Source organism: Serinus canaria, chromosome 3, assembly GCF_022539315.1.
Source record: "Serinus canaria isolate serCan28SL12 chromosome 3, serCan2020, whole genome shotgun sequence".
Classification (NCBI taxonomy): domain Eukaryota; kingdom Metazoa; phylum Chordata; class Aves; order Passeriformes; family Fringillidae; genus Serinus; species Serinus canaria.
In genome coordinates, this window is record NC_066316.1 from 64,886,169 (window position 1) to 64,913,264 (window position 27,096).

The 27,096-nt window shown below is 42.5% G+C and overlaps 1 protein-coding gene across 3 annotated transcripts in view; it reads right to left on the reverse strand.

The window, feature by feature from the left end:
- Positions 1-7,724: 7,724 nt before the first annotated feature.
- DCBLD1 (discoidin, CUB and LCCL domain containing 1) overlaps positions 7,725-27,096 on the reverse strand; it is a 45,583-nt gene continuing 26,211 nt past the window's right edge. For 2 of the 3 annotated variants that reach the window (XM_050972308.1, XM_009097035.4), the window contains exons 6-15: positions 25,474-25,607; positions 21,395-21,435; positions 19,915-20,130; positions 18,738-18,862; positions 17,066-17,213; positions 16,870-16,986; positions 15,314-15,404; positions 14,262-14,311; positions 12,638-12,757; positions 7,725-10,146 (exon numbers count right to left, since the gene is read on the reverse strand). In XM_050972308.1, the coding sequence (XP_050828265.1) occupies positions 9,629-10,146; positions 12,638-12,757; positions 14,262-14,311; positions 15,314-15,404; positions 16,870-16,986; positions 17,066-17,213; positions 18,738-18,862; positions 19,915-20,130; positions 21,395-21,435; positions 25,474-25,607 (1,560 nt within the window). In that variant the 3' untranslated portion in view covers positions 7,725-9,628. The remainder of the gene's footprint in view (positions 10,147-12,637; positions 12,758-14,261; positions 14,312-15,313; positions 15,405-16,869; positions 16,987-17,065; positions 17,214-18,737; positions 18,863-19,914; positions 20,131-21,394; positions 21,436-25,473; positions 25,608-27,096) is intronic. The other variant, XM_050972309.1, reaches the window with a different exon arrangement.

Below are 27,096 nucleotides of genomic sequence, written 5' to 3' on the forward strand. Positions count from 1 at the left end.
CTGGAGTGGTCATCTCACCCTAAAGCATGAAGTTCATCTGAATGAGCAGGGAGCTCAAGTGAAAGGCAGTGCTGTGGTAACTGGTAGTAGTATAATTATGGTAGTGCTTAAGGATTTATTGGGAGTGTGTAAGCAGAGGGCAGAAAACTGTGAGCGTAGGAACTGTTAACTGTTTATTTTTTAGCTCTTAAATTTTTTAGGAGGGTTTAGATATGGGTGACTTCAGCAGATGGAAAGAAGAGGGAAAGGAGAGAAATCTAGCTTGAGTTGTTGTAAAACAAAATGAGGAATAGAGGCAACTATGAATGAAGATGATAGAAAGACGAGAAACAAAATTACTTCTTTATGTTACCTGAGATCAAGGAAGGTCATTCAAAATTTCTTGGTGTTCCAGTGTCCTGCTGAAGAAGGTCGGAGGCTGCTCCCAGTGACTGTGGTCACTGAAGAGTCCTCTACATTTTTTTTTTTCCAGAGACCCACATGTGAAGGAAATGTGTCCTGACTTAGGATATGTGTAAGAAGTCTGGTTTTGCTGATTAACACCTCAGCTCAACAGCCTGAAAAAAAATGGGCTAACATACTTCAAGCTTGCCTTTGTAAGCTTCAACTTACACTACAGTTGGAAAATATTATCACCTTGTCCAGTGTGTCTTTTCCCATAGGACAGTTCCCAATTCTTTAGAAGTTTTGTAGTTGTAAGGGAACCGAGGAGTTGAGAAGTGGAAAACATGCTGACTTGGAATGAAATACTCAATTTCTTTGGATTTCCTTTTCTCATATTGCTTTTAATGCTTCAGAGTAGCCTTGTCCTACCTACTCTGTTCACCTGGTGTTTCCTTCCTATAGATGTACTTTGGAATCTGCTCGTGATGCCCGCTCCTGTGTACGACATGATGCTTCTGAGTTAAATGGTTTGAAAAAGGCCAAGTAGTATTTTTCAGGGATTTTTAATTCCTAGGTGAAAACTTTAAGTCACTTGGGCAAATTTTCCACACTCTATACAAGTGTTTGATTCAATCAGCTGTCCAAATTACTTGGTGTCTTTGTCAGCCTTCTGCCTCATGTGCTAAGGCTTGTGTTTTCCAGCTGTACCTAGGTTAAGCATTGGAGCTGCCAATGTTTTGAAGGCCCTGTTAGGAGTATGCTCTTCCAGTCCCTTATGAGAGGTATGTTAAAAGTCCATATATTGATCCAAGGAGAACTAGCTGCAGTTTTTCTTTGTAACTTTCTGCTGGAGATAGTGATGACAATTTCCTTCAGATTTTTTTGGCACTCTGTGTTTCTTCAAATTTTCTTTTTGAAATGCAAAAGCGCTGCAGCCTTAGCTGGCTCCCCAGCTTCTCCTGCATCAGTTGTGGGGCCATCAGCTCTCTGCTGCCTGGTTTTCAGTGGCTGGCTCTCAATAAGGAGGTTAGGAAAATGTAAATACAAGTAGAGTGAAAGTACAGGCATTCACAGACATGTTTTGATTGCCTGTAGTGCTGGAAGTCAGGGGTGCTTGGGAGACAGCTGGTAACTTCTCTGTTAAAACTGCAAGTCTTCAACTATATCTGTAAATCTCTGTAAATCCTGTTGATTAAATCTTAATTTGCCTTTGAACTGTCTAAATATTTGCATAGCTATTACTTCTGTCAAATGAAATAAGTCAGATTCCCATGAAAATATTTTTTTATTGTTACTTTACTTGCTGTTGTCCAAGTGTTTCTGTCTGTCATCAATTTCTTTAGGGGAATGGAAGCATTAAAAGTCAGACTGCTGAACTGGAATAGTCACATATTTGGTCCACTGGGCTTACACTGCTGGAAATGTCTTGACTTGAATGCTTTCCCTTCCAATAAGAAATGGAATGTCCCTATTCAATCCCTGCTGGAACAACCTGTAGAGTTTGCCACTGTTGACTCTTCTTCTGCTGAAGGTCAAGGAAGAAAGTTGCTATAGGTTGCCCACACTGATCCTCTTCTAGAAGTGAAGCCTTTGAGTTATGTCCATAAATGCACCAGCTCCTCTTGGTTTAATTTATAATTTGCATGGTAGTCTGTGGTTCTGTCAGAAGGGATTCCCCCTGTGTGCTACAATTTAAACCCTGCAGTGGGTACCCTCAGCTTCTGAGGGTGGCAGGTTTGGGCTTGGAACAGAGAAATTGACTTTTCTATATATGATAAAGGGGGATTTCTGTATAGCTGTCAAATGAGTGCTGCTGCAGGCTTTCCTGTTTATTTGATCACCTTTTTTTGTACAGTGTGGCAGTTTAGGTGCTCTCCCAATTTGTGAGAGATGTGGGGTGTTACAAGGCAATTCAGGAAGCCAGCAGAATTAGGGTGCTCCTTTAAGTATTATTTGAAGTGATGTTTTAAATCCAGGTCATGTGTTACTTACTTTTATTTTAAAATGAAAGACATGGCAATTCTATGTATTATGACTCCCACATCTTACTAAGTTATCCTGAATGGTCTGGGTAAGTAGGCAAGTGTACTTGGGGCTGTGTCAGTTTTTATGCTGTTTTCGTCTTCCAAACTTGTCTATTACTTAGTAATTGCAATTTGTGACCAGAATCTTCTTTTTCCATGCAAAGTACTTGCATTTGTGTGTGGTGCCAAGAGGGGGCAGCAGCTTCCTTCCAATCTTCAGCATTAACGCACCTTTGAGAAACAGAACCTGTTGTTTCATGGGTTGTTTTTTTTTTTTGTGGTTTGGTTGGTTGGTTGTGGGTTTTTAATTAAAAAATATAGAAAAAATTCATTTATTAGAACTATTTCTAGAAACATGTAATCTTAAAATAATTAACTATCCAGTTTAATTGACATCCTGTAGCAAGTAGTTTGTAGATGGCACATACTACACTTAAAAATTGTCCACTCTGTATATCAGTGAAGTGTATGTCCAAACACTCATAAACACAGACAAGTATAATTGCATACAGCTCTGCATTCATGACTTGCTAAAAACCACTTGATTATCCACATCAATTACTTTAAAAAATGAGTGCTCTGCTCTCTTACAAACTCAAGAGACAAGGAGTGAAATGTTTTATCTCTTGTTTGTGAATGGGTTAAGGCTTTCCAAAAGAAGGGACCGAATGCACTGATAAAACATGAAGTGAGATGCCGGGCAGGTTCATAAATACTCCTGCCTGTGCTTCACCAGTGCCCTTCAACCATGATACAGAACCAGCCTTGTCACATTCCTGGAATCTTTGCTGGAACAGAGACTGCCCATGGTCATGACAGGTGAGGAGAAGCAGGAAAAAAAGGAGATTACAATTGTGTTTTGCTCTAGTCCAGGTTCAGACAGAAGCCTCTTGGTTGGAGAAAGAGGAAGGTCGGTTCACATTGACCCATCGTCTTTTTTTTACTGGTGCTCCTTTCCAGACACCACCAAATGACAATCCAGCCTGCAGGCCTTGTTTGTTGCCATTAGCCAGGTGATCACTAGACCTGTCAGCAGAGACATATTTATGTCCTTGGTGCTGGTCTTTGTACAGTGATGTGGTTGTATTATAAAGGAGCGAGGATGGACCATGACTTCATATATTAAAAAGTTACCTATATACATGAATACTTACAGGAGTTTGAATGCCATCTGCAAGGTATTTGTAAGGTAGTAGACAACTTATTGCAGCATTGTTATCAAAAGCATGGCTCACTTTGTTTTGTGGCGTGTCAGAAAAGGTTTGTGTGGCCTTTTATGATGAGATGCTGAAAGTGCTTCATGCGTGAACCATCCACAACCTTTCCACTTCCACATATGACACTGGCATTTCCATATAACAGGCATGCTTTATCCAGGTCACCTTATTCAAATTTTATAAAACTGTCTGTCAGAACAGATGGTGTCACTTAAGGATAAAAAGCTTAGCCATAGATGTGAAGAAAAGCTGCCTCTTCAAGTGAGGTCTGCTAGCTCGTCTCAGTCTTTATTGCCCCTGTCTTTCCCTGCTTGACAGAGGACTTTTCACAGGTTTGTGGTTGGTGTTTTCAGAGGCCTTGGCATTTTGGATAGGTTTGATTTGTTGCTACAGCTCTGGACAGGTGGCAGCATATCTGTCTATCTCAATTTGCCCATCTGCAAAATGGTGTTTGCCTGGGCCAGAGAAATTAAGATGCACAAAACACATTTGTAAAGACTGGTTTCCAGTATATGCTCAGTGGGTTAAATTGTTCAGACCATGGGCAGGGTGGTGGGTAATATTACAGTCTGGGTCTTTTCTCCCCTTGCTTTATGGCAAACAGCACCATCTTTGCTATCTGCCGCTCCTCATGGAGGAAGACTTCTGATGACTTCCTTGTCAGGGCTCAGGCATCACCCATTGCTATGTGTTTCTATATTGTTTGTTTTAAGTTGGTCTTGATGCTTTTCTTCAGCCTACAATTTTGGCTCCCTCCCTACCTTTTTGCCTGCCTTCTAGTAGGCAACATACATGTGTTTTCAAAGTCTATTATTGTCTGTTGTCATCTGATTTGGCTGAGAGACTGTTACAAGCTTTGAATAATTTGTTATGTTTGTAAGTTTTTTCATTCTTTTTTGGTAGCTCAGATTTAGTAGGAGGAAGTGCTGGATATTCTGGGTACTGTTCCTCTTTGGGTTAGCCAATAATGCAGATTATTAATACATTAATAATACAAGGGAGCTTTTCCAGTAAAGTCTGTTAAAAATTCTGTGTCTAATCAAAATTATGGATTCTTGAGGTGTCTGTTTGGGTGATTATTCAGGGCACAAATACTTTAGTAACACTACAATGTCATATTTGTTGGCTTTCATTTTTTACCATGGCAAAAAAAAATTGTTGTGCTTTAACTTGATTAAGTTGTCTCCTTCCTGGGTTTCTCTTATTTATACTTGTGACTATACAAAAATAAACAGGATGATAATCTTTTGGATGTCACATGGCAGAGCAGTAGCTGTGCTGTGAGTGTCTAAGTAATGAATTAACTCAGCCCAGGACAAGAGGTTACTATATAACCTTTGCCTACTGTAGATGGCAAAGGTTTCTCAGGACTTACAGCCACTTAATGTGAGGCTAAGCCTAATCAAATTGGTGACTTTGAATGAAAGTCTCCAAATTCTCATGTCCAGACTATACAGTGAGATAGCACAGAAAGTTAGATGTGAGGTATCCTCCTTATCATGGGTAGCAGGAATTTTCTCCAACTAAGGATGTCTTCCCTCTTGTCTTTATCTGGTTTAGAAATACTTTATCTGACTCCTTGTCGTGTGTCCTTAATGGATTGTAGGACTGTACTGGGGGGAGGAAGGGGGCTTCAAAAATGGAAGCCCTCAGGAGAGGTTTCTATTTTAAGTTTGAAACTGATTGTGCAGAAATGCACCTTCCTTTTAAATAAGGATGTTCTGTGAAACTCACCCTATCTTCAATAATTCACAGGTATTGCACTGGTAGTCTTGTTAACCCCACAGCTATGGCAGGGTAATTTTCAGTGTAGGTATCAACAACACTGATGAGTTTTAAATGAAATGGTAAATTCTGCTTTCACACTGTACTAATCACAGTGTAGGCTGGAGGTTAGTACAAACTTATATTGTAGCTGACATTGGAAAGAAAAGGGCAGTACACAATTTTTATTATGGAAAATTATAAGGAAAAAGGAATGCAACGACATAACCTTTTCATTCCTTTGGTCTGGCCTGATTACAGGCTGGGGAGGCTTTAAGAGGTCCACTTGCTGAGCAAAGCTTACCTGATTTTGGAGAGAGGGTGGACAGAAGACTACAGATGGATTTCTACAAGGTTACTTTTCAGTGGCCATCTGATCCTGCAGGACTGCTTTGAGAAGACAGACTCCATTCTTAGAACTCTCTTCATTTTTTCAGTTTTTGTTTTAACGATAGTGATCTACCAGGCAGGTAAGTACAGTTAGGTATCTTCTCCTGTAATGGGACCTATAGCCTGATACTCCAATCCTGTGTAGGGAATATTTTGTGCTTCAGACAGGGTGCCACTAAAATCTGCCCCTGGAATGAAGGACTGCCACTTCTCTGGCAGTCAGTGGGAAAAATCTGAAGGAAGTCTGTATTAAAAACTTAATCTTCCCAGGTTTCAGCCATGCCAATGATCCAGACCAGCCATGGGATTCACAAGCTGCTTCTAATGATTAGAATCCAACCTCCTGTGTTTTATTTGGATTTTTTTTGTGTGTTTGTTTTAAATATAAGGCACCAGCTGGAAATGCATGCTATTTTTTTGTTTGAGTTGTAGGTAGCTGACATCATTTTTTACACTTTCTTACCTCAAGAGCCACCTCCTTCGGTTCCCTCAGGCAGACGTGCAGTTACAGGGCTGCCCCTGTTCCCAGCAAAGTCAGAGATTTGCTGTCAATAGCAATGGCACAGGCAAATTTTAAGTGCCAGGAGCAGTTAATATTTAACCTTCTTGTGGACTCTGGCTTGGCTTTTCTGTTCCAACCCACTGGGAGTGCCTGCTCGAGGAAGAAGTTTGGGATCCAAACACCACTGAAAGTCTCCCCTCACCAGAGGCTCAGACTCTGCTCTCACAGAATCTCTAGAGATGCTGGAGAGAGTCCAGAGCTAACAGGCCTTCTGAGTGTGGAAATATCCCAAAATGGTCCATACTCTAACCTTCACTGTGGAACAAAGGTTTTTAAACCTGTGATGTTTTATAAGGCTCCCTGTGCTATACCTGCATCTGGCTTTGGTAGTGAGGACAGGCTGATGTAGACAAGCTGGAGTTTGATGTATCAGCTTGTAAAAAGCCATTCAGATGCTGCACCTGAGGAAGGGCACTGGCACTGGTAAGATTCAGGCAATCCTCTTAAATGCTGATACTAGGATTTTGTACCTCTACCACCACTAGGACAGAGATGTAGGGTAGAAAGTTCCCTCATATCTTCTCCTAAGGGTTGCTAAAAATTTCCTAGGACAAGGTGGAGAGGCCCAAGGCTTTTAGTGTTAACCATGCTCAGCATTCACGCAGATGTGAACCATGAAGCACCATGGTAGTGACCAGGAGATGTGCTGCCTCTGTCCCACTCAGCACTAAGCCGCTGTGAAGGGAGGCTGAAGATGTTTGGGGATGTATTTGAACCCAGTTTTGCAAGTTTGTTGGGTTACTTTTCACAGGGGTGGGGATGAAGGCTTTAAGGTTTAAACTGAGACCAAACTTTCCATTAGGCTAAATCAGCTGTGTTAAGATGGGTTTGAATGACAGCAGACATGGGCAGATGCTGCCAAGAAGCTTCTGACACTTGTACCATGCTGCAGATGTGCCAAGCACGTGGCAGAAATGCGCAAGAAGTTCATTATAATACAAGTAGTGTCATCTGCTGCCTGGTCCCCTTGCACTGCTGTGTTCCTTAGCTGCCTCATTAGGTGGGGAGTAGGCCTGATTACTGACTTGTTTGTCAAGTGACAAGTCAGGCTAATTAGTTGTGTGGGCAGAGGATTGGTTTCAAGCTCATCAGGAGGGCATCCTCATCCTCTCCTCAATCATACGTGTCCTACAGCAGGGTTTGCCGCAGAAGTTTGTTTGTGGGTTCTTCATCTCTAGAGCTTATGGACAGAAAATCTGGGCTAGATGGGGCACTGAGAGAATCTTTTTTTAGCCTGTCACACTGGAGCCGGGAATTGCAGCAGCGCAACTGGCACTTTTGCAGGGCGTAAGGAACACTTCCTTGTCACCCTGCAGGGTATGTGGCAGGAGTGGGCGTGCAGCGATAATCGAGTCACCGAGTGAAGTGGCAGGCCTGTGTGGCTGATTTACAAATACCAGTGTTCTTTATTTACACAGACATGTAAACAACAGAAGGTAAACAACACCGCCCAGCTCGGTCTAACAAACAGGCTGCTGCTGTTTCACTTCAGGACCTGAGGTGTTTTAGACATTTCACAGAAACTGTATTGACAGCAAACACAGGAAGGCTACGAGGTTACCTTGACTCTTTCTTCTCTGCACGGGAATCGCATGCACAGTGTGGCAGCGCGGGGGAATGGCACCGCCTGAGGCTGCAAAACAGGGGTATGCGAGGAACCCACTCAGAGCTTGCCTTAAGTTCGGGTCTGGCCAGAGTCAGCAGTATTTGTGAGCAGTACCACTGCTACCAGTCTGTCCTCTGACAGCACTTTCCACCCAGAGATCTGAAAGCACTCTGCGAACAGACTGATCAATCTTCGTTGCATCCTTTGCAAATCATCCCGTTTATGTACAAGGAAATAAAGGGAGGGCCTTCAAAGAGCGGCTTTCCCAGAGCTCAGGTTTTACTGGTCTCGTTCCCAACCTTGTGCTTTAAGTATAGCACCATTCTTTCTTCACAGAAGTATATTGCTTCTTGACATTTTAGGACAAGCTTTTGAATTCAAAGAAATGCCCCAAGTACTGGAGGTAGAAGGGCAGTGGACGGTCCCAGTCATGACCAGAAGCTGCTCTGCTCCAAAGCTGCCCCTGCTGAAAGAGGAGCCAGCTACTGTGCGGTACATTGCACCCAATCCCAAGCTTTTTCAAGTTTGTCTGAAAATGGAACTAAGGGAAACATTAGCTGCAAAAGAAAAACTATTCAAAAACAACAGTGCTGATGTGCTGTCTTGCAAATTTAACCGCAACAGTAGCCCAAACACACTGTGTGTTTCAGTTAGTTGAAATACTTTTTAACAGAAATGTTACACTAAATTTGTAAGACAGAAAAATACCTAGTGGAGAAATGAAGAGTTCAGGAAGTTTGCTGCTTTGTGCCAAGGAACAAATTTCCTTAAAGTTTTAGCAGCAAAAGAATCAGCTAGGGCTCGAACAGCATTGAATTCTCAGCTGTAAATTCACATTTTGGTTACAGACACACTTCCTAAATAAATAAATAAAAAAAAACACAAAAAACTTTTCCAGATTAACTGGTATTGGATATGTTGTTTGGTTCTGGTTTTTTGGTTTGGTTTCTTTTTTGTTTTTTTTTTTCCTGTTGTGGAGTGATAACCATGGCTTGAACCCAAAACCAGTTTCAGCCTTTCTACCTGTTTTCTAACATGAATTGCAAGTTCGATGGGCTCAGCTTGTATGCTATATCAAATTGAAGCATGTGAGAATTGCTGCTAAAAAAGCAGCTGGGAAGTTGTGTTTGAGCACAGTATTTAAATACTCAGCTGCCTTCTCTCATGCACATTATGCAGCAAGAAGTTTAACTTCTATCCTCCCAGTTATAACTACAGCCCTATCTTTAGTTATAGGAAAGGAGATGAATCAACACAACCATAAGATACACCATTTACAGCTGCCAGTACAGCAGCAAGTAAGATAAAGACAGAAAAAGAGGACTGTTTTTCTTAAATAGTCATTCCTGCAATCCTTTCAAACCCCCAGGTGAAAAGGAAACCTAAGAAATTCTCCTTAAATAAAAGCTATGTACAAATTGCACACATTGCAAACGGAGCACTGAGATCAGTTACAGAAAATAAGATGTACAGTCTTCACTGATAACATCTCTCTTGCTATAAACAGTGATAAACAGCATATGCTTTCTTCAGATGTCAGAACCCAGCAAGACAGCAATATTATGTACACAGGGCTTGTTTGCCTTCTGCCTCCCACAGCAGAGTCCCTCCAAACTCTGTTTTCACTTCAGAAAGCTGTGCAGTGACGTTCCTGCGCACCGTGCCGCTCCTGCTCGGCAAATCACAAGAGAGCTGTCATTGCTGTCTGGCTTATGGGCTTTAGGCAGTCTCTGGGCGTGGAGTAACCCTCGCCCCCCAGAGCAGTTTGCTGGGGCTTCTGGTAGTCTGTGCTGTAGCTCACGGAGGTCAGAACACCATTAACTTTGGGTTTGTCGTAGTTTATGACACTCTGGGGTGTCTGATAGTCTCCGTTCCTGGCGTCGGTTTTGCAGGAACTGGAGAAGCTGCCGGCAGTAAGGGAATGTATCTGAGATGAGGCGACAGGAACGTTGTAGCCGTTCTCAGGGGGGAAATTACCTTCTCTTGCTATGTGCCGCTCTATGATGGGGGTGGCGTACTCGGGCTCTTGGCTGGTCAGGGGCAGAGCATATTCATGCCTGTTAGCTCTGTGAGGGCAGTGATAGTGATTTTCAAACTCAGAACTCCCCCTTCTTCCCTCCTCTTTGGTGTCCATGGGGCGAAAAGTAGATCCTTTACGTGTTACCGTCCCGGTTCCGATCATGAGAGGCTGCTGATAATCTAAAAGGAAGCATGAAATGCTTAATAAGGCATAGATTGGTTATCTTATATAAATAAAACTTATGCGTAGAGATAGGTATTCTATGTTGAAAAGCTACTCTGTTATTGTATCGAAAGTGTGGTTATTGGGGATGTGAGGAAACCTTTCCCCAACACCTATCCTGTAACCTACTTCAGCGAGCAAGAGTTGCAGAACACAGCAGAAGCCCTTCCACAGAGAAGCTCCAATCTGCCACCTCTTTTTCTACTCCCTCCCTCCCTTTCTCTACCTACCCTCCCAAATAAATTAACATTTCTGGAGTATACTTCAAAGCCCTAAAAAAGAGTGAGGTCAACAAAACTGGACAAAGGACACTGCATGAAGATCCACAAGCGAGAAGTTCTCCAAAATGAGTGTTCCACTTTTGGAATAATTAAAATGCCCAGAGGATTCTTAGCGAACCGGCTTTATTTAAAAGGCATCTCACAGCAGCTGACTGACAAGAAGGATGAAGTTAGGCAAAACGGCAGCCAAGAGAGTCAATGGAAGTGTGAAATGTGCTAAGCCAGCTCAGCACGGCTGCAGGCGTGCCAGGGGGGAATGAGCTTGGGGGGAGAAGTGGGAATGGTGCTGCCGGAGGGACTGGGCAGACACCCAGTCAAGGGGGAGGGCAGGGATAGAGCTGCCCTAAGGCAAATGGCCTGAGCAGGAGCAAGGAGCAGGATGGAGGAAACACGGCCTCGAGAAGCGCCTGCTTGCTCCTGTAGCTAAGGTAGGAGCCAGGCTGTGTGTGTGAGGAGGTCTGAACAAGAAGGCTTTCTGAAAAAACAAGCAATACTATTATGAGGAAAGTGAACGTTCTAACTTTCTCGCTTTGGCGCTGGTGACAATCTCTCACAGATACCAAGGGTGGCCTGAACAGCTCTAGTAAATGACACTGCTAAAGTCTGGTGTTTGCACGCAGGCGTGAAGAAGTTAGCTCGGTTTCTGTTCTGGCATCGCGGTTCATCTGACATGAGCGTCGAATTCGATCCCATATGTCCTGTGAATCTTTTTGGCAGTTTCTGGCTGTGTCCCAGACTTCAGCATGTAGGGTGAAGGTGCTATGATATTTCTCTAAGTAAGTAGTGCAGCTCTCCCCAGCATCGCTGCCGCCATCCCCAGAAATCTCTCTCACTCAGGATGGAGCATCTCGGCTTCCTCCTGGCTGCCTTTGGGAACCAGCAGGCAGTGTGAAGCGAGGGAATTCCATGTAGCATGATAACCTATATGCAAACTGTGTGCTCCCTGCAATAAATTATTAAATGGCATATTTCTAGGATGCATTCACATTCTTATTTCATGTTTTTTTAAAAGAATTTTAGGGAGACTGCAGGTGAAATGCTGAGGGCTGGGAATATGCCTGAGCCAGGTGGAGACTTCAGATTTCCCATAAATACAGTAGGAGGGGATGTTTGAGAGAGCAAAGACTCCCCAGACATGGCCAGGGAACCAAAAAACCATATTTTGCGAGCAACCTTTATTCATTCTCTTTCCTTAAAGCTGCTTTATAGGTCTCTGCATATTTATATTGAAAGTTTCTATAAAGGATTGAAACTGTCTTTGAAAGATATTGAGAGCAGCACCGTATGGAGGTACCGTAACCATCCGTTTGTTTTTTTAAATGTATTTCTCTGCCAAACACAATGAAGAAATTCTAAGGAATTTCTACGGTCTGGAGGCTGGAAACAGGAAACTAATCTTTCTTCAAGAGTGCTGATCACTGATCCCATGAAATAGCTGGTCTCACTAGCCTCACCAGAGAGACTAGACTAGGCAGGAATAAGATGTGCTAAGAGGATGAATTAAAAATCCTCCCTTTGGGATGCAAACAGTACTGATGCTCTTTCATTGTGATTTGCTCTATCCAAACACTGACCTGGAGCCAACCTAGCCCAGGAGAGAAGTGCTGTGAATGGCTTACTTCTCCCTCTCATCTACCTGCCTCCTCTTCAGGAGGCCTCATCTCCCAGATAGTTCAGGAAAGCTGCACAGGGATCTCAGCACAACTTCCAGCTAGGCATGAAATACCACCATAAACCAACAAATTAATTTTTCTATTTGATCAGCAGCAAGGGGCATCACATTGTGTTTCATTTCCAGAGACACTTGTGTTTAAATAGAAACACAAAAATTAGTCAGCAAAGGGAAGCAATCCTATCCTAGGCACATTCTTGCACTTCATCCATATCTGAGTGCCTTCCATCATTAACTTCAGCTGCAACTATTTCAGAGTCAGGAAATTTTTCCAACAACTCCACAAAAACAAAATTCCAAACCAGTGGGTCTTTCCCTCCCTAATATATTTATAGCTGCTTCACTATACATCTGGGATGAACATAAATAAACCTATTCCTGGGCCTCAGCTTGCACAAGAGCTGAAGCTTGTCACACTGCTGGGCCATCCCTCTCTCTGTTACTGGCTCTGCACACGGAGCAAAAGGGATGCATCCGAGGGGGAGCAGCTGTTACCTGCCATGTCACTGGTGACCAGATCCAGCTTTTGTGGTGTCTCCTTCTCATTATTATAGCTGATGGTAAATTCAGTGGACTGATGCCTGGTAAAGGGCTGCTTGATTTGTTTCCAGCAACCTGTGAAAAAGAAATTAAAATAGAAGTCTTATCAGCAAGTTAAATGCTTAGAATCAGAAGACTTACCAGTAAGTTTAATTTTTGGTATACTCATTGCTGTCAATGTATTGAAATAGTTTAAAAACATGACTAAAATGGGCTGTTTGTTTAAAAAAAGCCCCCTAAATATGGAGGGTGAAGGAAGAAGTGAATCATCAACTGGGATTTCCAAGTTTATATAAGATTTTTTGGCAAGAAGGGCTCAAATTCTGTAGGTGCCTACAGTGATGCCTTAACAAAGTATATTGATAAAATACCAACTTTAAGTCAGTTATGTTTTGGCATTGAATATGTGGTAAAAATAATGCTTAAAATTTCTCCTTTTTCAGTAGATTTGTGTGGATTCAGATTCATTGGTATCTGAGCACCTGCACTCATCAATTAACTTGTTCTCACAACATCCTTGTAAGACAAAAAAGAAAAAATCCAGTGTCAGGGACTTGCTGGAGCCTGCGCCAGGAGGTCTGGAGAGAGGTGAGTTTGACTCACAGCTTTGTAAGCCCCAAGCCTGGTTCACAAGGGCTTAGGAGCTTGATTTATGAAGCAGACACACAACAAATGAACTGACTGGGTAAGAGGCTATCTCCATTTTCTTGGGATTTGTCCTCATTAGCAAGTGAGAAAGGATTATGATGTGACCTTGAAAAATCATATTAGCAAATATGATGTTAAGTACAAATTAATTTTCTAATGAGGGCGAGCTGCAGTGGGTAACAGCATTCCTTTCACTGACGTCAGCACCTACTGAGGGATGAAATTTTGGAACTAAGCTATTGCAAGAGACTTGTCAAGAGACATATGAAGTGCTCAGTGGTTTGGGTTTTTTATGGAAAGCCGAGTTTCAGAAGGATATTCCTCGACAGAACTGGCTGGCCAGGAAAAACACCCCAACTGCCAAGCTGATGGGAACCCCACTCTAGAAAATGTTATTGAGCAAGACAAAGAAAATACTTCATTGGGATTTTGCAGTCATGTCCTAAAGCAGTGTGCTCAAGCCAATGTTGTTAGGTTTTATAAATACAGTTTCAGCCAGAGAGGGCAGTGAGAAGAAAATATTAACGCCATAACAAATTATTATCCCTTGCTCTTTTAGAGAAAGGCAATCCCTTCTGCTGTGGGGAAAAGAAAAGAAAAGCAGCAATTTTCTGCAAAATAGGTATTTTGGAAGTGGGAAGGAAAAGGAGGGCACCTGGGAGCACTCTTACATGCTAATTTATGCACTCTGTATAATAGATCTTTTGTTAATTGCCTTTCTGTCATAGAAACCAAATTATATTGTTTCTCAGGGCACTGTGCTAGGATGACACAAGTGGGACTATCATTTGCTGTTTCCCTTGTATGAAGAGGTGAATTTGAATGAGGAAACGTGGATGCTATTTCACAAGCATTAAAAGCTCAGTTGCATAAACCCCTTCCTGCTGGCCCAGTGGACAGGACAGGACAAAGTGCATGATTCTCCACTAACCTGATTTCTGAGTACTGGATAATCCATAAGAAAGTCCTTTGGCTTCTCGCCTGTGAGGAGAGGAAAGGCTTTATAAACATCAGTACTTACAGCATTTCAGCTTCATGCCTTAGCTCCAGCAGAGCCTTTTTATTTAGTGGCTGAGGACAAGGCTTCACTTTGAATTCCTGGAGCTTGCTGTTTACTAGAACATCAGGCATGCAAACCAGCACTTGGACATTTTCTTTTTCTCCATCTATGTGCAAGTTGTGAGTGTTCAAATTTCCAGGGCTGGCACTCATCAGTTTGATATATCTAGATGTGTCACTCTGGGCCACGTTTGAGTCTGCTCTTCTGAATTCTCTGGCTATTTTATAGATTTACTGGGAATCCAGGGCAGAGCTGAGTATCACTGGTGATGATGCAGAATCACCAGAGCATTGCTTACACTTCCAAATCCCCATCTGCTGACAGAAGCATTTCCTGGTTCGACATGCAATTGCAGGTTCATAGGAATGGGCATCTAGCAGGAAGCACTGTTAGCAGTGATTCTTCCAGTCCCCAGTCTTGTGAGAAGAAATAGCTTCATTTTAGCTGCTTACACCAGGCTATGTGTGACTCCACAGAGCCGAGCTCTGCTTCCAGCCTGCTAGGTTAAGTGCTCTAACTTAAGGGACTGGGAAGCAGAAACACAACAGGAGGGAAATAAAAGAAAATTATCCACATAGATAGCTCAAATCTTCCCTTCACTGCATTTTTATTTGGCTTTGGTGTGGTAAGTATCCTGTCTTTGACTGCTTTACACCTCAACACTTGTGGGTATATGTAGGGTGAAGAGAACAGCTGGTTATGCACAGTTCTGACCTGCTTTACCTTCATTTTTCTCTGACTAGGGGAGGCATACAGTAAGAAATACAATTTACAGAGACAGCTGAGTTCTACTTAAAAGAAAGACTGACCAACAGGATCAATTCCCAGCTCCTTGGTAAGGAGGCTCTGGAAAGTGGGCATGGAGTTGGACAGGCTAGCTAGGTACCCCCAAATGCCTCCCTTGACAAAACCCAGTATCTTACTTGCGTAGGGCTGCGCAGATACAAATTCCAGAGAACAAGAACAGAAACAGCACGATGAAGATGGGGACAATTATAGCTGTGAGCTTTAAACCTGCATGAGAAATAGAAGGGATAAAAGTTTAAAGGGTAAATTACTCTAAAGCTGGTAATTTTTACCACAGCAAAAGGTAGATAATGTTGCAGGAATGCTTCTTGAAGAGAGCATGAAAATGTACAACTGTAAAGAGCTAGAAGACAATCCTCAGCCATGGCTGGATGCCATGTACCTGTGTGAAACAATGTTGAAACAAAACACTTGAATATACTTTCTCAGGGGTTACACTTGAATCCTTACAAAGAGCAGCTCTTTCTTATTGCACACTAAATGACTTTTACAAAGCCACTCATACGCATTCTGTTTGCAGTTGCTTATAAATCTGCCAAAGGAGACTGCAATTTTACATGCCAAGTATCTGGCTCATGCTGAACTGGCTAAAACATTTCAGTCAAAATGGTTCAAAGATTTCCATGAGGGAACCTAGGGAAAAACCTGTTTAGCCACTGTTAAATTCTAACACAACATGCTTTAGAGCAGGGATTTGAAAATTAGAAGTGGGGTGGCTCTTGTGTCAGGAGCGTGCCGTTCCCTGTTTCCACAGACACTTGCCAGCTGTGAGAATAAGGCAGTAGAAGTGTCCACAGGGTATTTACAATTTAGCAGATGAAATCTCTGTGGATTTCAATTTCAGTGAACGTGGATATGGTTTGCTCATACCGCTGCACAGATGAACAGAGCTTGCTTGCTTTTGGCAAGCAGTTTCAGAATTTTTATTTCTTCCACTGATTGCTTCTTACAACTAGTTTTTTTCACAGAGGCATTTCTACAACTATCAGCTACCTAATGGGTAGTAGCATTTGGTACAGTGGGTCTGGCAATTCCTGCCTGGCTATGAGCCCACCAAACAGTCAGTATAAGCACCAAATTTTGTTTGTTTGCTTTTGAAAGTCTAAGAAGTTAGCTCCCCAACATTAAAGGATGACGACTGCAAATTCAGGGACTATTACACAAATTAAGGTTGTCTGAGCCCCCATAAACACAGGCATTATGGAAGAGTGTTTAATTACACAATCAGGCCCTACTGTATGCTGCTTTCAGCTGGGAACTCTCTCTGGAAGGAGTCATGGTTGTGTGGAGAGAAGATAACACTTTAGTGAGACAACTACTTCACATACTAAAAGATTCTAAAATACAGGATGAGAGTGAGGAAGAACTCTCCCAAAAATTGCTGCTGAGTGCTCACTGTATTCCCTTGAGCCACCCACCAAGCATGGCAAATCAACCAATATGACAGGGAAACCAAAGCCCAATGTTTAACACATCAAGGAAAATTAAGGCTTTCAATCTCTCTCTGTGCCTTAAGACAAAAAGAACCTATTGCTCCTCCCTCTTCTCTCTGTCATTAATAAAGTCTGAAGGGAAAATAAAAGTTTTGATTTGTGAGAAAGTTTAAAGTTCACTCAGACCGGGCTGAAGACATGATGCGTCCTAGAGAAAATGCAGCACTAGGTAGTGTTACCCAAGCTGGTTTCTTCGGAGGGGATGGGCTCTGTAACAGTCCTGTCTTCTTTCCCAAGGGAGGTTTCTGTGCTCTGACTCGGTTTCTGCCACATGGAATGCGTGAAGGAACTGTTAGCTGCAAGAGAGAAGGGGGCATCAGTGGCACTGGGCAGCACAGGGGGCTTCAGAGGCACCAGGCACTGCTGACCCCATACCTGGCATTATTCGACAGCCCATCAGCTCCAGCTTCAGCGCTATCCTTTGGTTCCAGGTCTGAGGGATGATCCGCACGTAACGGGCCACGATGGGAGGGATGAAGTTATTGCGCACTATGTCACCAGCGTTGGAGTTGCCTTGGAACACCTGCAACAAAAGGTGCACACATTGCCTGCCCTGTTTTAAAAGTCTCTTTCTTCAAAGTGCTCCTAACATCCAGCTTCAAAGATTTTCATCCTAAGACTGACACACTGATAACCTGGGATTCAGCCACAAGATTTTAGGAATTGAGAGTTCTGGAAAGAAATAATCATTTTAGTTGTGCCAGATGATCACATTTTTCTGTTAGCTCAGAGGAGAAAGATTATCACCGTTTCAAACTGTGTAATTTCCAGTTAATGTATGCTGGAATAATGCTATGATTTTTTATTTAAGAGCACTGCAGCATCCTTTCTTGGAAATAGGGGATAGAAACACAAAAAGGAAAAACCTGAAGTGAACCATTTCTAGGCATTTTAGTAAAATGGTCAGTTTTCTATATCAAACTTGAAGAATGACTATTAACTACACAGTTGTTACTGCATTATTACCCAGAATCAGTTCAGCCCCTTGTGCAGAACAAATATCCTTGCAATATTAGTTCTTGGAGATGCTTCAGCACGATCTAGGAAAACTTAAAAGCCCGATGAGACAGAGAAGTGAGCTCAGCATATCTTAGATAAAATGCCAGGCCATACAGGCTCGTGATGGGATAGGTTCTGTCATGCACCCTAGCTGAAACTAAGATTGTATATAATACTTTCAAAGGATATTGGTATATGACGAGTCACTGTGGGAAACTGCAAGCCTGCATATATTTTAAATAGCTAAGCCTTTGCAGTTCACCCACTACTAGACTGATTTGTCACTCTTTGGGCCAGCGTCCCCTCAGTTTAACATTTAAAAAAATATTAACACCATTAATGTTGGAAATTCCTTGCCATGCAAGCTAAGAAAAGCAGAGCTAGCAGGAAATCTCTCCTCAGCTCTGCCAAGCTTTAAAAAACTGCCATCAGCCCTGAGGGTGGTAGAGCCTTCTCCTGAGGCAAGCTGAGATCCCTCAGGAATGATGAGTGGAGGTCTGACTTTGAACACTGTGGGGACAGGGAGGAAGGCTTTTGGGATTTCTTGTGTTTGAAAGGAAACATGAAATTTTCAGGGGAAAATGTTTGCAGAGAAACTCCACCAGCAGCTCTGCCCTTCACTGGAGGGGTTGTTTCATTTGGCGGGGGGAGGCAGATTGACCATCCCAGTGCATTTGGAGCTGACCCTCAGCTTTGCTGGTGCCATACCAACAGCATCCCTGGCATGGGCAAACACTGAGCTGAGCTAAGGACTTGCCCCAACAGCTGCTGTACAGCTCCAATTACAGCACTTTTTTAAAAGAAGGGTGCAGACATACACATGCCTCCCTGTGTGTGTCCCACAGCTTCACCAAGCCCTGGATAACTTCCTTGTTTCTACAAGCTCACTATCTACTCCTCAGCCATAAATTACACTGGTGAAGACAGCCCAAGTCTAGACAAGTTTGAAACTCCTAATCATTCTTGACAGTGAAAGCTTGCCCTTCAATGTCAAGGCAGCATAGGCATTGTTGTTTTGTGTTTTCCTACCCTTCCCACTTTCCCTTACCTTTTCTTCATTGCTCAGAATCCCTTTGTAAGTTCTCCATTTTGAGTTGTTATTTTTATAGTTCATTGTAAATGTCTTCACATAAAAGTTGAAATTCATGGATCCAGAACCAGTGGTCTTAATCCCTTTTAAGAAAAGGCAAGAAACATTTTCATTTGCTATGTGCGTGTTTTAAGGGAACATTTCCAAATGCAAACACAGGAGCCAAAACAATTTGGAAAACTTGGTCTTCAAGGTGTTAGGTTATTTTTCAAACTGTGTTGAAACTGAGTTTAAAAGTTGGGTGAAGAATGGAAATCTGTTTTAAATTGTGAACTTAGACCAATAGATATTTTTAACAGAGCACAAAAGGCTCAGGGAGCTGGGTTTGTTCAGCCTTAAGGAGAGATGTCCGAGGGGACCTCATCAATGCCCATCAGTATCTAAAAGGAGGGTGCCAAGAGGATGGAGCCAGGCTCTGCTCAGTGGTGCCAAACAACAGGACAAGAGGCAATGAAAGTGATGCTCAGGAAGTTCCACCTGAACATGAGGAAGAACTTCTTTACTGTGGCCAAACACTGGAACAGGTTGCCCAAAGTGGTTGTGGAGATATCCAAGAACTGGAGATATCCAAGAACTACCTGGATACAATCCTGTGCTGTGCGCTCTAGGATGACCCTGCTTGAGGCTGGACCATATGACCCACTGTGGTGCCTTCCAGTTTTACTCATTCTGTGATTCTGTGACTCCTAAATGAAAATTGCTTTTTGATATTATGGTCTGTATCAGCCATCTTTACATCTTTAGCAGCAACTCTAATTTACATTTTTGCAACTAAACCAGGAGATGGAAACAGGAATATCTTTCACCTAGGCCTTGTTTCAAAGGCTGTGACTTTCACATTTCCTATTGATTCCAGATCATCCACCCAGACTCTACTGCTCCCTGTGTAAGTATTTTTTTCTGTTAGCAGATGTTTACAGATCAGATATGCATAGCTGAGTTCAATCCTATATCCTTGTAGGAAGACCAGTCTTGTTAATAGTTTCTTGTTTTAAACAGGAAAACAATATTCCTGAGTGCAGAACCCTTCATTACATTTAACAAAAGAAACGTTGCATTAGTGCACTATCAGCTTTCCAGCTGCATTGAGCTTCTTCTCCAGCTGAAACCCTCTAATACCCAGAGAGCGACATACCCGTAATTCTCTTCTTCTCTCCCAGGTCTATCTCCAGCCATTCACGGTTGCTGCTGTGGTTAGAGGCCCAAGACCATCCCGGGACTTGTAGCCAAGCCTTGTCTGGAGACCAGAGAAGTAGCTGCCCAAACTCATTGGTCTCCTCCCAGTAGGAAGATGCAGTAACCTGGCTCTTGGAGAGGAATCCCTCTTCCAGACTGAGAGATTTGTTGCAGCCTAGGAGTCCCCACACAGACAGGCAGAAGGAGTTATTTTGCATTTTCACAGGATATTTTTATATTAGGCTAGCAACATTTGAAGACCACCCACAACAGCAAAGTCAGACATTGCTGAATCTAGTGCTAGCCTGATGCTCCCCATTAGCTGTGGTGTTTACCAGTCAATTTGTAGTGTATGATCCAGTACCGGAGTGCTGCAGTCCCAATCCTTTACCAGTCTAACTCCTACATACATGACACCTTCTGACTACATCTGCTATTTTTGCCATTTAGTTTTTTAATCTCTGCACTTTTGTCTCATTCCTGTGAAGACATTTTTTATTTTTAAATGTTTCCTTCTGAAACATAATATTTATGTTTTGAGATTGGCATTAACTAATTCTGCTGTACGAAACATTTCACAGATGAAGGCACTGTACTGAGAGGAATACTTTACTGTAAATATTTCATGATTCCCACCTGCAATTAGGGCTGGGAAAGTTACTCATTAGAGAAGCTCCTTGATAGAGCTGCCAAGATGTGATATCATGAAGATAATATCTGTGGGTAAGCACTACAAACTCCACCAAAGAAGCCACAAAGTCTCTGCACATCAAGGTTCTTCAGAGAAAACAGGCCAGTGGAATATGGTCCAATGAGGTTAAAAATAATTCCTTGGCAGATTCAAAGGCCTATACGTGCTCTACAGTTTTCAGCAGAATAGTAAATGATTTTATCTCAAATGAGTGAAATATAATTCAAACGAACAAATACGAACTTTTCCCCCCTCTTTGCTGTGTTTTATGGAAATGAACGGCTTGACAGATTAAAAGAGGGTTTTGCATCTTGGAAAGCCATAAACAAAAATGCCTTCTGTATCAGTGCAACATAAATATATTTTCATTTCTCCTATGTTTTCTTTCTCCGCTTGTATGATGAAGGTGGAAATTACAAATGTCTGAAGAAAAACTGCTTTCATTTTCTGTGGCCTAAAGTACATAAAAATGGGTTTATCTGATTGTCATTTTTCATATGCTGGCACCAGAAATGTAACAGCAGAATACTATTTCTGTTTCTCATCTATGTGCGTATGACCGCACATATTCTGTTTTTTTTTTTCTAGCTCACTTCAGATCCCTTCAATTTTTTTATTCACTTGCCAATTTTAAAAAACTGTTGTCCTAAAATATCCTTCCTAGACGCAGCCTGACATTCTCCTGATTATTTTTTAAAACTTTTACAGAAAATACTTAAACAGCTAAAAACAAAGCAATCTTTCTTACCATTTGAAGTAAACGTAAATCGCTTATCTGACAGAGAACCACTGTAAGAAAAGAAAAAGGTAATTCAGCCTCTCATGAGGTGGTCACAGGGGTGCTGAGGTAGAGCTGCAGAATCACTGTTCATCCAGTAAAATATCTCTGGCCAGACAGGCACTTTCTCTGCTGGCTGGATACTGACACCCTTAAGAGCACTCAAGTGCGTCTCTCACTGTGACTGAATTCAGGTAATTTTTTAATGGTTTTAAGCATTTTTTAAAGCTTTAGAGTGACTTCCCATTGCATCACCCTGTTACTCCTGCTGCTTGTGAAAGAGCTACACTTGATGTAGACTAAACCACACCAGCTCTGGCCATTCCTACTTGGGCTACAGGTGTGTCATAGGATGAAAATGGGATGGAAACTAGTCCTTGTTTTAATCTGGGTGGGAACCAGTTCTGTTATAACCATGGCCAACATCTCCCATCAGGAATGGTTCTTTATGCTCCATTAACCACATCTATGGCTCCCTTTTTCTTCCTCCTTCTGACATGGACTGTTTTGCTTCAGGGGAAAAGCCATTTCTTGGGCCACTCCACACAGCCCTGCACAATGCAGGACAAGATAAAATCACCACTCTAAGGGAAAGCTGAGTTTTCCTTGGCCTCTCAGGGAGCTGCTTTCCAATTCCTAAGGAGATGCCCCTGAGGTTTCATTTCAGAAGCAATGACTCCAACTGGCTGCCTAATAAAAAGAAAAGCCAGGATTTTAACATGAAATTAGTTTGGATTTCTTGAAAATCTGCCCCCTCCGCTGTCGCTTCGATTAGCTGCATGCATCACTGGCCCCTTTTGAAAAGCCTTGGCTAGCGTGACTAAGCAGTAAAATAACTTCTGCACTAAGCATGGACACAATTCCCTTTTAGGCTGCTCTTTGCTTTTGGCCAGGAAAATTTTCCCCAAGCTACTGTCTGCAGCCTTACCACGGTGTTATACGTTTTGCAGGGCTATATGTTTTGAGAGCACTGCAAATGGGGAACAGGAAAGTAGTCCCATGTCAAGGTCAATACAAACACTGCCTTTTTTTGTCACTGAGGGAAAACTAATGACTACGGGCAAACAAGCCCTCCAGAGCTCTGGGTGGGAGCTGATTTATTTGGGCATGTAGGCGGCTGAGTAGCTAGAAGGGGAAACACAAGCCCTCCCTCCCTCCCACATCTTCCCCATAGGCAATCCTTGGGGGCAATCAGATGCACTCTGCTCACTTCAAACCAGTTCCACATCACAGCCAAAACAGTTGTTGATTTCTTAGTGAAGGCAATACAATTCATTTCAAGAGAAAAAGAAGAAAATAAATACCTAGGTAATCAGTAAAACCTACCCAAAACAGCAATCACAGTGCTCCTTTAATACTTGGAATGAAAAAAAGTTAACCAGAACCCTTTCAAATAGAGGACTGCAAATTTAGCAAAGAGAGGTTAGCATTTCTAAGGTCTACAAAGCTATGAAATCAAGCTGATAAATTTCTACTGTAATTCACTAAAGAGAACAACCCAATTCAGTAAGTGGTAATTCATCAATTTCTTAATGTGACTTCTGGAATTTTGTCACACCGGTTCCACTTTGTCCTCTAAGGGAGGGTATCACTCCATGTTCCTCATTTGCCTGACAACCTTCAGGATCCCGCCTTTCATTTTTCTTTTTTTGCCAGAGCTGGTCTCAAGCAAGCTTCTCCTAAGCAGTGCAGGTTAACCCCAAATCTCTTCTTTCACTGTTGACAAGAACACACTCTCTTGCATTTTCAAAGGCAAATGATTCCACATGTGCAGATGTACAGTCACAGGCCAGGCCATGCTACAGCACCCTGTGTATTTGCACTGGGGTATCAAAACTGCCCAATAAACCCAGCCACTCAGTCCTCATTACAGCATCTGGGGGTGCAGGCCTGCACATGGATCACGGGAAGTGACAGCCTCACACATGCTGGAGCGTAACAAACACACTGAGAGATGGAGTGGGGAGGCCAAGGTCAGCTCTTGCAGGGTGCTGGGTGAGCGAGACATAACTCCATGTTAACAACACAACACTTAACAGCTCGATGCACTCCAGCAGCAGCTTTTGATGAGGTCAATTTCAGCTAAAGTCGCTAAATAATTTAAACCTTTAATACTGAAATCCACTATGAATGAGATTTAAAAAGCTTGAGCAAGCTCTTATTTAAGGGCATCTAAAAAACTCTTAAGGCACTGCTGCTCAAGCACCAGTTTTCTCTTGCAGGCACTGGCTCATCTCAGGATTTTCTTTCAGTGTATAGGTACTGCAGAACAGGGAAGTCATGCAGCTTTGTAGATACCGCTTATAAAATAAAGCACAAAATGCACTGGTTCATTTCCTTAGTAAACAGGCCTACTGTTTCTAGGAGCCCTTTTTCATATTTTGGAGCAAAAGCATTTCCCTGCATACTCCAGTTTCCCTCTCCTGGGTTCACACCAACAGTTCAGCTGCTCTAGAGACTGTCCCAGCTGCCAGATGTGGCAGAAACATCCTAGGAAGCGCTGTGCTGACACTCCCATTTTTCTCAAACTCTGTGCCCTCTAGTTTGTAGGCAGTGAACCTGTGGCTTCCTGTATAACCTGTAGAAAGTTTCTGTTGTCTCCTCGGGGCAATTCTGTCCCTTGGAGATGTGCATCGTGCTCAAGGAGTGCCTCTGTCTGCCCCGATAGGAAGGAGAGCTACAGGGGCTCTGCTCCTCCTTAGGGTTCTCTCTCAGGGGCCTCAAATTGAATTGGCTAAGGCCCCCAGCATGTGCACACTTGCAGAATTACACACTTCATTCTTTGCCCACTGGCTCTTGCACTGGGAAAAAAAAATACAAATGGGAATCACAACTCCCCTTCATTATAAAGTTTTATGTGCTACTGTCCAAATTACTCCTATGGGATTATCAAGGGTCACAAGCATAGGAAAGTATGTTTACAGTTCTGTAACATCTTTATATAAGGTACATAATATTTAATTTAGGGTTTCACTAAGCTGGCACATGTGATGGAAAGAATTTGTATTATTTGTTTTATGGAGGGGCTTGGTGCCTGACCAGAGCTCTCAGTCCTGCTTTGCTTGAGACAAGTTTATGTTAATTTTCTTTGGCAACTAACTTTCAAGAAAAATGGAAAGTATTTAGGCTGTACAGTTCTTTGGCTATGATCTACATACTACCCAGCTTTGTATACTCCAGTGCCATTGTATATAAAGCATTTCAATCTCTGCTGAAGTTTAGGCACAGCAAGAGACCACATGAATTTTTTATTTTTTTTTAATGAATGAAACCATGATTGTAAAATTGTCAGGAGGGTGTGGAAAATCATGGAGAAAACAAGAAAATAGTATAAAAATTACATATTGCCTTAGCTCTCATAGGTTATGGGATGGATTTTTTTTCCTTCTTAAATTTTCCTTCTTAAAAAAGAAAAAAAAAAAGGCCCCATGCAAAATCCAGATAACATTTGAAAATTAAAAACTATAAACCAACAGGAATGACAGAAGCAGTTGCTGGAAGGTCTTACTGTGCTGGATAGAGATTAGAGGATTTATTTCTACTTCAACAGCAGTACAATTAAAAGTCAGAAGATAAGCGGTAAATATAACACCCTTGCTATAAATATTCTAAAAGAGAAAAACTCTGAACATGTCAAAAGCACAATGTTTAAGAAGTTGTTCATTAAATCCCCTATGGCTCAATGGCACTTTTTACTTACTCATTTTTCCTAGCTTTATTTAAACTTCAACATGAATTTATCATGATTTATTAGCTCATCGATTAAAGCTGTTTGTTGCAGAACATCATACTCTCATGTATCTGCTAACAAAGCAATTTGTAAATATGTTTTGGAAGGAGCAGAAGGGAGGAAAAAAAAATACCACCCTACATGCTATAGAGCCATTGAAAACCTGCAACCTCTTCCTGCCTCCCTTGCCAACACCATTTTAATAAAGCCCTAGAAACACCCCTAACATCTTTTCCTCCCCAAAACAGTGTCCCCGCCCGCTTGTGCAGGAGGTGGCAGTGCGCTGTGCCCCGGTGGCAGCCCCAGCTGTGGTACTCACTCAAGGGAGGGGACACCGTTGGCCACGGCGCCCTGGTAGCGGCTGATGCCCTTGTGCTGCGTGACGCTGATCTGCCCGCCCAGCTCGTCCGCCACCACGCCCGCGTGGATCGCAGACTTGCACAGCAGAGACGTCTGAAAGGCAGGAGCCAAGGCTCAGCATATCAATCTGACAAGCTGCTAATGCCTTCCCTCCCAAGCTACCGGTATACAGGTGTTACAGCTCATAAAATCCAGCAAAAACTCGAGAGGAATAAGGCAGGAGTGGGAGAAAGAGGAGTAATCTTTGAAAAATATACGTCTCCCAAAGTAATTTTTCTTTTCAAATGAAAAAACAAATTATCTGCTTCTGAGAAGGAGCTGTAAGATTGTCACTCCTCAGAAAAAGAAGTCAAAGGCAAGGCAACACTTCCTTGGGAAGATAAATCAATAATTCCTTGGTGTTCTTGCCTGAAGACAGACCCATCTATTACTGCACTTTAGGATTTGAATTATGGTGCACATTAGGGGTTTGGCTATGTGTTGAGTAGCTGCTGCTGGGTTTTAAATGCAGCCCATTTCCCATTATCTCAAGTGGGATAGTGCTGAAAAATACAGGAAGGACAACTCATGTGCCAACTAGGTGGCAATAACAGGGCTAGGGCAAAGCAGGAAAGGGACAGAGAAAGGTAGAAAGGAGACTTTCCTAGAGGCTGCAGGCAGAGGCAGGTCAGATTTACACTGGCCCAGTTTGGGCTGTGCTACTGGACAAGCTGGGGTGCTGGGTTGTCCCTCCAGGGAGGGGTGGGGAGAGTGGAGGCACAAAGGCAGCACATCTCCAGGGGAGCCCTGAAGGTTCTTCCCATCAGAAAATCCTCCTTAATGGTGGAGGGAAATTTTCTTTTGCAAATTCCTCAGTGCAGATAAAATCTGCATGAGGTCATGCCATGTGCTGCTTTTCTGCCCTAATCATTGGAACCAAGGGCAGAATAACTCCAGCTAATGAGAATGTAATGTGGCATTTCTTTGTTTCTTCAGCTCTGCCACTTTCCAGGCTGGAGCCAGCACGCTTGAATAACTGGATGAACAGGTTAAACACAAGCACTGACTTTTTTGAAAACTCAGTGACTGTGATAGGGTGGGACTTTTCTTCAGTGGTATGATTAGGCTTTTCCTCTGTGAGAGAGGTAAAGATTTCACAGACATGACAGGAGAAGAGTCCAGGGTGAGGGGCACAGAGAGGGCAGAGCTTGGAGCCACATGAACTGTGGATAAATGCAACCACTTTAACTTTTTCAGTTTGAAGAACAAGAAGTTAAAGCAACCCAGGAGGTTGGTAGTTACCGGTGGGATGTGGTTAGGCAGTGTTTAATATTTATTTCATCTCAAAGCATATGCTAGGAATAGTGCAGGCATAACCTTAAAGAAAATCCATGTGCTACTGAAATGTATCTTTTTCACATGTGGACACCAAACAAGTAAAAGCTAAAATCATAGAAATATTTCATACATGGATGAGCACTGCCTCAAGAAGGACAAACACTAGGCAGGCTTTTTCCAGAAGGCCAGAGAATATTTGACAATCAGTGGACTTTGTTCTCACACAATTGATTTGTCCGTTTGAAAAGCGCCTCTGTGTGCCTAT